This window comes from Gopherus flavomarginatus, chromosome 4, assembly GCF_025201925.1.
Source record: "Gopherus flavomarginatus isolate rGopFla2 chromosome 4, rGopFla2.mat.asm, whole genome shotgun sequence".
Classification (NCBI taxonomy): Eukaryota; Metazoa; Chordata; order Testudines; family Testudinidae; genus Gopherus; species Gopherus flavomarginatus.
In genome coordinates, this window is record NC_066620.1 from 215,657,313 (window position 1) to 215,672,757 (window position 15,445).

The 15,445-nt window shown below is 44.9% G+C and overlaps 1 protein-coding gene across 1 annotated transcript; it reads right to left on the bottom strand.

Moving 5' to 3' along the window:
- Positions 1–14,627: 14,627 nt before the first annotated feature.
- On the bottom strand, positions 14,628–14,888 carry LOC127048885 (splicing factor 3B subunit 5-like). Its single transcript, XM_050948969.1, has one exon. The coding sequence runs from the start codon at positions 14,886–14,888 to the stop codon at positions 14,628–14,630; it is 261 nt and encodes an 86-aa protein (XP_050804926.1).
- Between the last annotated feature and the right edge of the window lie 557 nt (positions 14,889–15,445).

Sequence of the window (15,445 nt, forward strand, 5' to 3'; positions counted from 1 at the left end):
AAAGGGGCCCTAACCATTGGCTGACCAAATGTAATACGACCAGGTAACTGTGACTGTAGGATCCTCCACTCAGCAGTCATTCTATACATAAAACAAGAGCTCGCACTATGGCAACATAGAGCACAGATAACAAATCAAGACCTGAAAGATGAACAGCATAAATTTCAAGGGAACATGCTGTTGGGATGGTGCCAGATTGGTGTGGCCGTGTTGAATGAATGGTTTGAGCATAACTTGACATGACTTAAACATGCCTGAAGAACTGCAGAGAATCCTGGGAGCACGGTCCCTTTAAGCAGAAGCAGATTTGATAAAGGACTGGCAAAGCCTGCATGTGTGATTGATATTCAACCTATTGGTCGGCAAATATGGGCCTATGCAAAAGTAAATATGACATGCATAAAGTTCCAGCATGGAGCACAGGTCGATCTGGTTATAGTGACCCTACAGCAAGGACACCACGCAGAGAGCCAGAGTGAATGATTGATGAATGAGTAAACATGGTGTGATCTCTGTTCGGTACCCCCTCCAGCCCCTTCTAAAATACTAATCAGCCAAAATTAATAACCACATGCCCACTGGGCATGCTTTTGAGACATGTGACTCTTTGAGGAAAAAGAGTATAAGAATCCAAGTAAATTACTGTCAGAGAGAGGGGGATTCCTTAACTGATGCTTAAAAAAACTGCTCGACAGAGTAGCCAAAACTCTGCTCCGTGGGCTCGAGTAGGACTATGACCAGAGGGGTTTCCAGGTAGTCAAGACCTTGCCTCAAGGGAATCCGAGACAGACCAGAAGGCTGAGGAGACCAGACCTGGAGAGAAGAAAAAGGGGAGAGATAGCTAGGTGGTTTGAGCGTTGGCCTGCTAAACCCAGGGTTGTGAGTTCAATCCTTGAAGGGGCCACCTAGAGATCTGGGGCAAAAATTGGTCTAGCTAGTGAAGGCAGGTGGCTGGACTCAATGACCTTTCAAGGTCCCTTCCAGTTCTAGGAGATTGGTATATCTCCAATTATTATTTTTCTTCTTTTTTTAATTGGTAACCACTTTCTCTGTTTGCCAAGCCTCTGTGTGAGGCTAGCACAGGGCCTGTTTGTGTATGTTTCTGTTAGAGTGGCTCGCTAACAGGAATGTATTGCTCTTAATGTATAGTTCTTAAATGTCTAACACAGGAGTTATGTGCTTAATGTAACCCTTTACCACTTGTGTAATTCCTTCTCAAATAAACTGCTGTGTATGCAAGATAATTATTGTGGACCTTTTTCATTGGTATGACAGTAATCTGCTCCACTGGGAGCCATTAAAGATCCATTTCAGAGGTAGTAGCCCCCTGGTGCCAACACTTGCTAGATACAGCATCAGGGTAGCTGCCCTCAGCAAAACCAGAATTGCAGCTAAAGGCTCCATAAAGTAATTAGGAAGTGGTTATACCTTCTTTGGGAATGGGAAACCAGCAGAGGAGGACAGAATTTATGGTACTGTTTTTACCATTAAAAACAGCCCCCTGAAATCACTGCAAGACTTATCTGTGGACAAAAATAAATGCTTGATGACACTGATTTCCCACTGGAAATTCACACTTTGTGACTCTTATCAGTTCACATGCTCCAACCATGAACCATATAGAAGAAATAAAAACAGCTCTATTTTGATTTGGATGACATCAAATCTATACACAGTGAAGACAAACTCATACTTCTGGGAACCTTTAATGCCGATGCTGGGAGCGCTGTAATAAAGAACAGTGGGTGTTGGAAAAATAAGCAGCAGTGATATCCTCCTGCTCAGGAAGAGTGCTGAGCATGAGCTCATTATTACCAACATAATCTTAAGGCATGCCAACAAATATAAAACTTTGTGGATACAGCCAAGATCAAAGCACTGGCACCTGATTGACTATGTCATTATATGGCAAAGAGACATCAGGGACATCAAGATCACCAGACCAATCCAAAGAGCAAACTGCTGGACCAATGACAGGATGATCACAGCCATTTTCAATGTACTTGTTGTCCCTCAGTGAAACAATGCTGAACAGATTAAACCAAAGTTGAACATAGAAAAGTTGAGACGTCCATTTCATTAAGAAAAACTCAGGGAAATCTTAGAGGAAAAAGTTGATAGTATTATATTATCACCCAATAATGCACTTGAAAAGTGGAATATAATCAAATGAGACATCCCTCAAGCCTCAGGAGAAACTCTAGGCAAAAAAACAACAACCCAGAAACCAAAGATGGCAGCCAAAATTAATAACCACATGCCTTTTGATGAAAAGGATGATTACATTAAAAAGATCCTCAAGGAGAAGTTTCTATCTTGACAAAACAAGAGATAAACATCAAAGGAAGAAAAATTCAAGTACTGCAAGCCAAGCCTCCAAGAGGACTTTTTGTTACCATAAGAACATAAGAACAGCCGTACCGGGTCAGACCAAAGGTCCATCTAGCCCAGTATCTGTCTACCGACAATGGCCAATGCCAGGTGCCCCAGAGGGAGTGAACCTAACAGGCAATGATCAAGTGATCACTCTCCTGCCATCCATCTGCATCCTCTGACAAACAGAGCCTAGGGACACCATTCCTTTCCTATCCTGGCTAATAGCCATTTATGGACTTCACCACCATAAATTTATCCAGTTCTCTTTTAAATGCTGTTATAGTCCTAGCCTTCACAACCTCCTCAGGTAAGGAGTTCCACAAGTTGACTGTGCGCTGCATGAAGAAGAACTTCCTTTTATTTGTTTTAAACCTGCTACCTATTAATTTCATTTGGTGACCCCTAGTTCTTGTATTATGGGAATAAGTAAATAACTTTTCCTTATTCACTTTCTCCACACCACTCATGATTTTATATACCTCTATCATATCCCCCCTTAGTCTCCTCTTTTCCAAGCTGAAGAGCCCTAGCCTCTTTAATCTTTCCTCATATGGGACCCTCTCCAAACCCCTAATCATTTTAGTTGCCCTTTTCTGAACCTTTTCTAGTGCCAGAATATCTTTTTTGAGGTGAGGAGACCACATCTGTACACAGTATTTGAGATGTGGGCGTACCATGGATTTATATAAGGGCAATAATATATTCTGTCTTATTCTCTAACCCCTTTTTAATGATTCCTAACATCCTGTTTGCTTTTTGACTGCCTCTGCACACTGCATGGACATTTTCAGAGAACTGTCCACGATGACTCCAAGATCTTTTTCCTGAATTGTTGTAGCTAAATTAGCCCCCATCCTATTGTATGTATAGTTGGGGTTATTTTTTCCAGTGTGCATTACTTTATATTTATCCACATTAAATTTCATTTGCCATTTTGTTGCCCAATCACTTAAGTTTTGTGAGATCTTTTTGAAGTTCTTCACAGTCTGCTTTGGTCTTAACTATCTTGAGCAAGAACTATCTTCATCTTAACTATCTTGTTGTTCTACATGATAACTGATCAGAAAAGAATGCACAAGAAATACAGCATTATAGTATACCACCAAGCTGATTTATGGCCCATCAAAGTCAGGACCACTAAATAGTTCAGATGGATCTACCTTAATCAAGGACAAGAGACACAATGAAAGGTCACTGATTCAGAGTGATCTAGATCACTTGGTAAACTGGGCACAAGCAAAAAATATGCATTTCAAGTATACATCTTGGAACAAAGAATGTAGGCCATACTTACAGGAGGGAGAATTCTAACCTGGGATGCAGTGACTCTGAAAAAGATTGGAGGTCATGGTAGATAATCTGTTGAATATTATCTCCCAATGTGATGCTGTGGCCAAAAGAGCTTATGTGATCCTGGGATGTATAAACAAGGGAATCTTGAGTAAGAGTAGAGAGGTGATTTTAGCTCTATATATGACATTGCTGCAGCCACTGTTGGAATACTGTATCTAGTTCTGGTGGCGACAATTCAAGAAAGATGTTGATAAATTGGAGATGGCTCATGAGAGCGATAAAAGGTTTAGAAAACATGCCTTATAGCAATAGACTCAGGGAGCTACATCTATGTACCATAAGAAATAGAAGGTTAAGAGGTGACTTAATTACAGTCTATAAGTATCTACACAGGGAACAAATATTTGATAATGGCCTCTTCAATCTAGCAGAGAGAGATATAACACAACACAATGGTTGGTTGAAGCTACTAGACTAATTCAGACTGGAAATAAGGTGTATATTTTTAGTGGTGAGAGTAACTAACTGTTTGGAACAATTTACCAAAAATGGTGGTGAATTCTCCATCACTTACCATTTTTAAATCAAGATTGGATGTTTTTCTAAAAAATCTGCTTCTAGGAATTATTTTGGGTGTGTTCTACAGCCTGTATTATACAGAAGGTCAGACAAGATGATCACTATGGTCCCTTCTGGCCATGGAATCTCTGACAGTGGAAGGAAATCCCCCCCAGGAACTATGGCTTTCTATCCTAAGATTCATAGAGTCCAAGGCCAAAAAGGACCATTGTGATCATCTAATCTGATCTTCTGTATAACACAAGCAAGAGAACTGCCCCCAAATAATTCCTGTTTGAATAGAGTATATCTTTAAAAAAAGGCAAACAACTAATCTTCATTTAAAAATTGCCAGTGATAGAGACTCCACCACAACTTTTTAAAAGAATCGTTCTGGTGGTTAATGACCCTCATTGTTCAAAATTTACGCTTTATTTCCCATTTGAATTTGGCTAGCGTCAGGTTCCAGCACTGGCTCACATTATACCTTTGTCTGCTACACCGAAAAGTCCATTATCAAACATTTGTACTCCATCTAGGTACTTATAGATTGTAATCAAGTAACTTTCTCTTTGTTAGACTCAAGGAGCTCAGTTTATTTAGTTTATCACCGTGTCATGTTCTCTAATCCTTTAATCATTCTCATGGTTCTTTCTCTGATCCCTCTTAATTTTTTCAGCATCTTTCTTCAGTTGTGGACACCAGAAATGGACACAATTTTGCAGCAGTGCCAAATACAGAGGTAAAATAACTTATCTACTCCTATTCAAGATTCCCCTTTTTATGCATCCCAGGATCATATTAGCCCTTTTGGCCACAGCGTTGCACTCGTGGTTAGCTGATGATCCACCATGACACCCAAATCTTTTTCAGAGTCATTGTTTCCCAGGTTAAAGTATGGCTAAGTGCAAGAGACATTTCTTTGATATTACCTTCTTGAACATAAGCATATACCACCATATATATGTGTGTGTGTATATATATATATATATATATATATATTATTTAAAACAACCTACACTAGACTGTGTACACTTCTGCCCCTGGGGAGAGAATGAGAGAAGAAATGTGTGACAGATGTTAATAATGTTGCTTAATGAATGATTGGAAGGTGCTCAGATACTATAGGGATAAGTGTGGAATAGAATAGAAATATTACAAGACTTGTCATACAATAGTGAGAGTTGGCAACACTCTTACTCTCCTATTCCTGTAAAAAGCGACAAAGAGTCCTGTGGCACCTTAAAGCCCTGGTCTACACTGCGGGGTGGGCGGGGGGATGTCGACCTAAGACATGCAACTTCAGCTACGCGAATAGTCGGCGTATCTCAGTTCGATTTCTCTTCTCCATCCTCATCCTCTCTGATATGTTTGCGACACAGTTTAACCACATCATCATCTTGATTTGCTTTCTCCTTCCTGAGATTTGGTGACTGTTTGGCTCGTTGTCCTTTTACTTTTCAGACTGTTCCTTCAATGTCTCCTTTGGCAGATTCATCTTTTCCCAACACTGTAATGCTATCCTGCAGGACTGTGTCCTTGGTCCCTTCGTCTTCTACACTGCAGTTAGACACCCACAACTGGCCCGTGCGGGTTTTTAATTGCAGTGCCGGCATACCCTTAGATGCCTAACTTGCCCCAGGCATTGGGGCACCTAACTCTGGATTCTAGTAGGTAGCAGGACAACTAGAAGTTAGGCATTGCAACAATGAGTCTAAGTACTGTCTGTAGATCTAGCCCTTGGGGTGCAGCGTACAGATTTGGGCTCTTCATCACAAAAAAGAGGTGGGTAAATAGGTGAATCCAAAAAAGTGAAAATAATGATAAAAGAATTAGATGGCATGTTGTCCTATAAGATAAGGGAAAAGATGCCAAAGAAGGCTAAGATATACAAATTGTGATACAAAGTAATATGAGAGTGGCAAGCATTGTTTCAGGTGCATGTGGGCCTTAAACTCAAAGGGAAATATATACATCCTAATTAGAAAGTTACTCTGGCGTTGTCTTACTACAGGGTTGTCTGTATTCCTTTTGGGCCTGGATTCAAGCAGAGAGGCTTTGTAATGGAAAATCTCTAATGGCTTCTTAAGAGAGTATAGCATGCCAGTATCCCTCAAATGAGCAGTTACTAGCTCCTTGCACAAAAAAGTATCTTGACATTGATCTTTTAAATTACCATACTGTTTCTAACTGGACTTTTTGGCTAAGGTTACTGAGAAGGTTATTGTAAGGCAGCTTTGGAATAGTCTGGGGTTCTCAGATTGGTATGGTGTGGAGCCTGTGATGGTCTCATAGACTGATACTCTCCTAGCAGTCGACAAGGATCAGATGTCCATGCAGATTTTATGTGACCTAATGTTTTAGTCAAAGTTGTTTGGTTTCTATATGATCTGTTGATGGATAATTACTTATGACACCACCTGTGCATTTTCACCCCCCTACCCCAACCTGTCCTTGTCCCCATTAATAGAAGATTAATTCAAAGCTGCTATTATTCTTTTGCCATACACTAGCATTTATATACAGATGAGGTTCTCCTAGGGCAGAGGTTCTCAACTGAGGGTCCACAGCCCCCTGAGAGTCTGCAGATCCCTGCCACTGAAACCTGGTGCTCCAAGCCCCAGCACCCCCCATGGGGCTGAAGTGGGGAGTGGAGTGGGGCTGAAGCCCAGAGCCCCAGCGTGTCCCTTACCCCTGCAGGGCTGAAGCTGGAAATGGTGTGGGGTTGAAACCCCAAGCCCTGACACCGCCCTGCTTCTGCAGCCAGGAGCAGCACATGGCTGAAACCCCAAGCTTCCCCGTCTCCCACCACGAGTGGTGCAGGGCTGAAACCCTGATCTCTCCCTCCCCTCTCCCGCTGAAGCTGGGAGTAGGGGAGCAGCTGAAACCCTAATGTTGGCAGAAACCTTGAGCCCATGGGCAGAGTTGAGGGAGCACAAGGATGTTGCCCCCGCCAATTGAAGTGTCTTATGCATAGTGAGCAGTTCTGGGGGCAGCTCTACCACCCACCTCCTCCTCTCTCCCAGTCCCCCTCTGGCCAGGTCGTAGGCAGGAAACCAGAGACAGGCAGTGTGGCAGGCAGCTGCTTCTCTGGCTGGTGGTGCCATAGAGTGGGCGGCTGTGGAGTTCCCCATCTGCTGCTGGTGCCTGGGGTTGTGGCTGCTCCTCAGCTCCCAGCCCCCTTTGACTGTTCACACAGGCAGTCAGAGCTGCCCGGGCGACTCTGGGCCCAGCAGAGCCCTTGGGGAGTAGCCCCTGGCACAGAGCCCTAGACAGGTGGGTGGCCTGCTGAAGTGAGTCAGGGGTGCAGGTGGCACTCCCTCCCTGGACTCGGCTGTGTGGAGCTGGCCAGAGCCCCACCAGCCCTTGCACCTCACCAAAATAGAAGTCAAACTATGCTTATGCCCAAGCCCCTCCTCCCCTCCCCGCTGGAGTTTTTCTAGCATGTCGAGGGGGACCTCAGAAAGAAAAAGGTTGAGAACCCCTGCCTAGGGTATGTTTACAGTGCAAAAAACCACCAAAACCCTGTGGCAGCGAGTCTCAGAGCCCAGGTCAATTGACTTGAGCTTGTGCTACAGGGATAAAAATAGCAGAGCAGATGGTCCCACTAGGACTGGAACCTAGGCTCTCACACCCATCTCCCATGCTGGGTTCAGAGCCCAGGTTCCAGTTTAAAAAGGGATGTCTACACTGCTATTTTTAGCCCTGTAGCACAAGCCTGTCAGTTGACCTGGGTTCTGAGACTTGTTGCTCAGGTTGGTTGGTTGGTTTGTTTGTAGTTTAGAGGTTCCCTTAGAAGCAGAAGAGTGCTGACAGTGTATTTAATCTCAGACCTAAGAGACAATACTGCAAAATTCTCAGAAATTTCTGTACAAGTCCAAAAAGGACAATCAGATCATCTAGTCTGACCTTTGCATATCATAGACCATTACATTTCACACAGATATCTGTATGTTGGACCTAATAACTCGGTTTAGACAAAAGCATCTCAGTCTTCAAAAGACTAACGTTTTTTGAAAAGATATATATTATATTCTAGTTGAAACAGGAATTATTTCAGGGAAGTCCTATGGCCCATGTTATTATGCAGGAGGTCTGTTCCTCAAAACCACATTCCTTCTCCACCATCAGAGCTCCCAGCTTGCACTGCATGCAAAGTCTCTTCTCTCTTCATGCAGGAAATGAAACATGGCATATCCAGTGTAGGTCACAAAGGCGGATGCTGCTATGTCCATCTATGTTGCTGAAGAAAAGCTGTACCTTTAAAGCAAGGCCCCTAAACCACTTACTACAAACTCCCAAGGAAATTCCGCTGTTAGCAGTTCCCTGTGTAATGGAAGAATTTTGGCAGATATGTGAATATTTTCCCCCTTCTTTCCTGTTTGAATTTTGTATTCATTATTGCAAATGTTACTATTCAATCTTTAAAGAAGATACTTCAATGGTAAAAGCTAGATCATGCTGGACCAACCTGATCTCTTTCTTTGATTTTTTAGACAAAGGAAATGCAGTAGATCTAATCTACCTGGATTTCAGTAAGGCATTTGACAGAATTCTGCATGGGAGGGAAATTATTAGTTAAATTGAAAAAGATGGGGATTAATATGAGAATTGAAAGGTGGGTAAGGAACTGGTTAAAGCAGTGGTACCCAATGTGGTGCCCGCAGGCGCCATGGCATTTATGTGCGCCTGCCTAGTGCCCAGCAAGACAGAAAAGCTGCAGCCCCACGCCTGCCGGGGACAGAGAACCCCAGGGCTGCAGACTGCGGGCACCAGTGTTCTCTGTCCCTGGCAGGTGCGGGGCTGTGGCTTCTCTCCGGCTTCTCCTGGGCTGCAGACTGCGGGCGCCGGTGTTCTCGGTCCCTGGCAGGCACGGGGCACGCCTAGTGCCCAGCAGGGGAGAGAAGCCACAGTCCTGTGCCTGCTGGGGACAGAGTACTCCGAGGCTGCAGGCTGCGGGTGCCAGTGTTCTCTGTCCTCCCAGCTTCTCTCGCACTGCCCAGAACTGGCGCCAAAAAAACCCCAAAAATTCATAGACTCAAGGACTGGAAGGGGCCTCGAGAGGTCATCGAGTCCAGTCCCCTGCCCTCACGGCAGGACCAAATACTGTCTAGACCATCCCTAATAGACATTTATCTAACCTACTCTTAAATCTCTCCAGAGATGGAGATTCCACAACTTCCCTAGGCAATCTATTCCAGTGTTTAACTACCCTGACAGTTAGGAACTTTTTCCTAATGTCCAACCTAAATCTCCCTTGCTGCAGTTTAAGCCCATTGCTTCTCGTTCTATCATTGGAGGCTAAACAAAAACAAACGCTCCAACTCTCCAGAATGGACAGAATGCCACCCTGTAGCATGTGCTGCCCCAGGCAAATGCTTGCTCCACTGGTGCCTGGAGCCGGCCCTGTATGTGAGTAATTGTTGGCGCCCACCACACCCTTCTGAAAACACAAATGTGCTCGTGGCCACAAAAAGATTGGGGACCACTGGGTTAAAGGGTGGACTACAAGAAGTCATAATGAAAGGTGAACTGTCAGGCTGGAGGGAGCTTACTAATGGAGTTCCTCAAGAATCAGTCTTGGGACCAGTCTGATTGAACATTTTCATTAATGACCTTAGAACAAAAAGTGGGAGTGTGCTAATAAAATTTGCAGATGACATGAAGTTGGGAGGTATTGCCAATATGGAGGAGGACTGGAATATCATACTAGAAGATCTGGATGACCTTGAAAACTGGAGTAATAGAAATAGGATGAAATTTAATAGTGCAAAGTGCAAGGTCATGCACTAAAGGACTAACAATGAGAATTTCTGCTATAAGCTGGGGACATATCAATTGGAATCTACAGAGGAAGAGAAAGACCTGCATGTACTGGTCGATCACAGGATGACTATGAGCCACCAATGTAATGTGACCATGAAAAAGTCTCACATAATCCTAGGATGTATCAGGTGAGGTATTTCCAGCAGAGACAGGGAAGTGTAATAACCATGACACAAAGCACTGGAGAAACATTAGCGGGAATACTGTATGCAATTCTGGTCTCCCATGTCTGGACAAATTGGAGAAATGGTCTGAGGTAAACAGGATGAAGTTCAATAAAGATAAATGCAAAGTGCTCCACTTAGGAAGGAACAATCAGTTTCACACATACAGAATGGGAAGAGACTGTCTAGGAAGGAGTATGGCAGAAAGAGATCTAGGGGTCATAGTGGACCACAAGCTTAATGTGAGTCAACAGTGTGATACTGTTGCAAAAAAAGCAAATGTGATTCTGGGATGCATTAACAGGTGTGTTGTAAACAAGACACGAGAAGTCATTCTTCCGCTTTACTCTGCGCTGGTTAGGCCTCAATTGGAGTATTGTGTCCAGTTCTGGGCACCGCATTTCAAGAAAGATGTGGAGAAATTGGAGAGGGTCCAGAGAAGAGCAACAAGAATGATTAAAGGTCTTGAGAACATGACCTATAAAGGAAGGCTGAAGGAATTGGGTTTGTTTAGTTTGGAAAAGAGAAGACTGAGAGGGGACATGATAGCAGTTTTCAGGTATCTAAAAGGGTGTCATCAGGAGGAGGGAGAAAACTTGTTCACCTTAGCCTCCACTGATAGAACAAGAAGCAATGGGCTTAAACTGCAGCAAGGGAGATTTAGGTTGGACATTAGGAAAAAGTTCCTAACTGTCAGGGTAGTTAAACACTGGAATAGATTGCCTAGGGAAGTTGTGGAATCTCCATCTCTGGAGATATTTAAGAGTAGGTTAGATAAATGTCTATCAGGGATGGTCTAGACAGTATTTGGTCCTGCCATGAGGGCAGGGAACTGGACTCGATGACCTCTCAAGGTCCCTTCCAATCCTAGAGTCTATGAGTCTAAGAAAGATGAAATCAAACTGGAACAGATGCAGAGAAGGGTTATTGGGATGATCAGAAGAATGGAGAATCTACCTTACAAGAAGAGACTTAAGGAGGTTGGCATGGTTAGTCTAATCAAACAAAGGCTGAGGGGACATATGATTGCTCTATAAATTCATCCCCTCCCTGTTCTCCTCACAGCTGGGGTTCTCTTGGGCTCTATTTTCTTCCCATTCTCCGGGTAGGGTCTCTGTCGTCCATCCCAGTAGGGACACTCTGCCTTCCAGTGTCCTCCTCGCCCACAGGCATAACATCCTCCTGGCCTTCTGGTCCTGGTGCCTGGCTTCCCCTCTTGCTCCCTGCGATTCCTACAAACTCCCCCTCTCAGTGACTTGAACAGGTACAGCTGCTGCTCTGCTAGCCAGGTCATATAGGCTGGCAGATACTCCTGAAGCCGCCCGTGATGCTCGCAGGGGCACCGACTCCGGAGTCCAGTCTGGGAAGGTCTCAGAACCCTCCACAAAGAAGGCCTCTGTATACCCTGCCTCCACTGTCTTCATGTTCTGTGTCCCTCAATCTCTCAAATCTCTGAGACAGGCAATAGTTCCTACAGTCCTCTATCATCCCCCTGTGTGACCATGTGCCCGCATTCTCCACAATGTGTGACGGGGTACGACTCACCACTGCAGCACCTCCTACTGGCTGTCTTGGGAATTAGTTCTGTGCTCTCTTCTGGTGGTATCTCACCAACCATCACCTCCGCTCCTGGACCCACATCACTCCCAGGACCATGGTGTTCTCTTCATGACACTGCCCTCTGGCTGTGCCACACACTGTGTTCTCCTCTTCCGGGGAACCTGCAATCTCTGCCTAGCCACTTACCTCAGTGGTAACTGCAGTCCATTGTCCCGGGGCCGCATGCCATGCAGTTCCAGCACCCTTTTCTGCTCTTACCTCAGGGCCTCAGCCTGTAGGCCCTAGCAGCCAGCTAGGAGCTCTCTCTAGCTTTCCCATTCCTGCTGGCTGCACTGAATTGTCCCAGCTGCTGGGGCTTCTTCCCCCTGCTAGGAGCCTGCTCTTCTTCCCTCAAGTTCCAGTCAGCTACTGAACTTTGCTCTGCCTGCAGCCCTTCTTCTCTGGGCCTGCCGGGTCATGACTGGCTACTCCTCTCAGCCCCTTTATAATTGTCTGCCTCTGGCACAGTCTTCCTTGGGCTGCTTTTAACCCCCTTTCTGTGAGTGAGGGGCAGCCGCCCCATCACAATCATCCGCTACCAATGTGCCTTACAACTAGAGGTACCACACAGAGAGATTCTCTAGGGCAGATTCAGTCATTGGTTTCTTTGGTGAGACTACAAACAAAAGGTTCAATTGTAGCGATGGATTTTGTGATGTGAAAACATGTCCCACTAAGAACTAGACTGAGATTCTCAAATGATTTCACATAAGCCCATTGAACGCTAGTCAGATAGAAGCAATTTTCAGTGACTGATGAGTTAGATATCAGAGGGTAGCCGTGTTAGTCTGGATCTGTAAAAGCAGCAAAGAATCCTGTGGCACCTTATAGACTAACAGACGTTTTGGAGCATGAGCTTTCGTGGGTGAATACCCACTTCCTCAGATGCATGTCATGACATGCATCTGAGGAAGTGGGTATTCACCCACGAAAGCTCATGCTCCAAAACGTCTGTTAGTCTATAAGGTGCCACAGGATTCTTTGCTGCTGATGAGTTAGAATGCATTGGAACCAGTGGTCTGGAGGGGAAAGATCCATAGCCCATTGGTTATACTTTGAAGCATCTAATCATTCCTATTTCAAGATATTAAAACTTATATTTTTTAAATATCTGTGGAACTCCGCCTGTCAGTGAGGAAAGCAACAGTCTGAAACTGGAAGAATATAGAAGATTTTGCTTCCCCACTTCTCTCTTCCCCCATAGACTACAATTTTTCCCCATGATTTTCACAATGTATCTTTGCTTAACCAATTGTCCTTACATTGTGTCTGGTTTGGGTTAGTGTGCTGGGTCAGCAGTATTTGAAACTTCATTGTTGTTTGCTCAGTATAGTAGTGGGCCAATTCTTCTGTGTCAGCTTTGACCCTTCCCCTTTCTGATTTCTTTGTGGTTCCTTCAGAAACTGCAATCTTAATAGTCCTTTAATACTGAACAGAACCACACAGAATCACAGAATATCAGGGTTGGAAGGGACCTCAGGAGGTCATCTAGTCCAACCCCCTGCTCAAAGCAGGACCAATCCCCAGACAGATTTTTGCCCCAAATGGTCCCCTTAAGGATTAAACTCACAACCCTGGGTTTAGCAGGCCAATGTTCAAACCACTGAGCTATCCTTCCCCCCACAAACTGTGTTGCAAACATTTTTCTAATTTTGATTCAAAAGAGTTTAATGCTGATGGTCTGGATCCAAGGTCCCCTCAGGCTTTCTTCCTTATGCAGGTATGTGGTCAAGCACACAAGTGTGATGCAGTCAAAGGTCCGATGCTCTGGAACTGCTCTGTATGAAGCCAGGCAGGATTGTGGGTAATGTGACTCCCCTCAGGGCACGTTGTCCAGGGCAAAAAGTCTATTTGGCTTCAGACCTTCCTGGTCTGATCTCGGAGCATTCAGCATCACTGAATTCTGCACTACCCCACAAATCTATAACTGAGCAGTGAATTTAGTTCTGGTAGGGTTTACTCACAATTAGATAACATGATAAACACAGCTTGTCCCTGTCTACACTGACTGCAAAGTTGTATTTAATATTTTGTTACTTAACAAGACTCCTCAAAGTCCTGTTTTAATACAAACTTAATTTTCTTGTGAATACAATCCCTATGATATTCTTTGTATAAGTATTTCAATAAAGGAATGTTAAAAAATACAGAGATTCAATCCACTTTTATGGCGAAATGAACACTGCAAGAAAGCAGGAAATCCACAAACGAAACAAAACCAAATCTTAGCATAACAATGACTGTTGCCAACTGGAAACAAAAGTCAACAGTTTTTTTTTTTTTGAAAGCACTCAACGCACTTTTATTTCACATATTTAAAAAAAAACAAAAAATCGTACAACTAAACAAAGGATGGCGTAGGACTGCAAACAGTGCTAACCCACAGGAAAGGCCTAATGGCTAAGTCCCTCCAGTCCAGGTCAAGTCCCCTCAGGAGCAAGGGGCCACACCGTGGCTGATCCTGACGACATGTGCTTTCCTCGTAGTTAGGCCCCATATTGGGAAGCGGGCGTCCCGGCTACCTCACAGGCCACGGCTGGAGGCGGGGTGATGGATCAATGCGTTTGCCAGGCTCGGTCGTGATCGACAGCGGGGAGGGGGTAACAGGATCCAGCGCGGCCAGCCCAAGCTCCCACCTCTGGCGGTGGCGAGGCAACTTTGTCTCGCTCCTCCCAAGAGCCGCTCCCGCCCCGAGTCCATCCTGGCTTCGCTCCCCTGAGGTCTGGCGAGTTCTGAGGAAACCGGGCCGGGTCCAAACGTTTTTGGCGGGCGGGGGGGGGTGTTCCCTGGCAGGTGGAGGGCGGTGCGGTGCTAGGACTCCTCAGGCATGTCGGCGGGCGGGTCGCAGGGCTGCAGCATCTTCTCCATGAGGTTGAAGCGCACGTGCGCCTTGCTCTCATTCTCGGCAATGGCGAAGTAGTTGAGCAGGTCGAAGTGGCCCATGTAGGAGCAGTACGAGTCACGGTGCTGGTTCACCAGCCACTCCCACTTGGTGGTGTCCGCATGGCCCGTGCCGATGTACGTGGACTGCAGGTGCTCCAGCTGGCTGTGGATGGTGTAACAATCCGTCATGGCAGCAGCAGTGGAGGCCTCTCTCGAAACCACCAAGCCCCAACCACTTCCAGACTTCACCCGGCTCAGGCACAAAATGGCACTGAAACTTTCCTCAGTTAAGAGGGCTCATACATGAGAAACCCTCCTTGTAATTAAAATTGGTACTTTCAACAAAAATATCTCTACCTCTGAAGAATGGAAAATTATGACAATGAAAGTGATGATAAAGCTAAGCAGCGTAGACCTGGTCAGTAATTGAATTGCAGAATTCTAAGGAAATAACCAGTGTGATGTATGATGCAGGAAGTGGTGTTGGTGATTCAGCAGAGTCAAGTCAGCACTGAATCAATGCCCTAGTATGGTACTAAGGACTCCCATATTGTTGGAGGTCCTGTCTTTCAGCTGACATGTAAAAACAATGTCTGACCATTAGTGGTTATTGACAATCCCACAGTACTTTTCACAAGAGTTAAGAGTAGTTAGTTCTGGTGTTTGGACTAAATACCAATTGGGTGCTTATATTCTACTTCAATAAATTTTCCTCTGCAGTTTCAAATGAATATGGCATACTTCAT

Coding starts and splice junctions, on each gene's coding strand:
- LOC127048885 (XM_050948969.1), bottom strand. CDS start 14,888: ATGACGGATTGTTACACCATCCACAGCCAGCTGGAGCACCTGCAGTCC.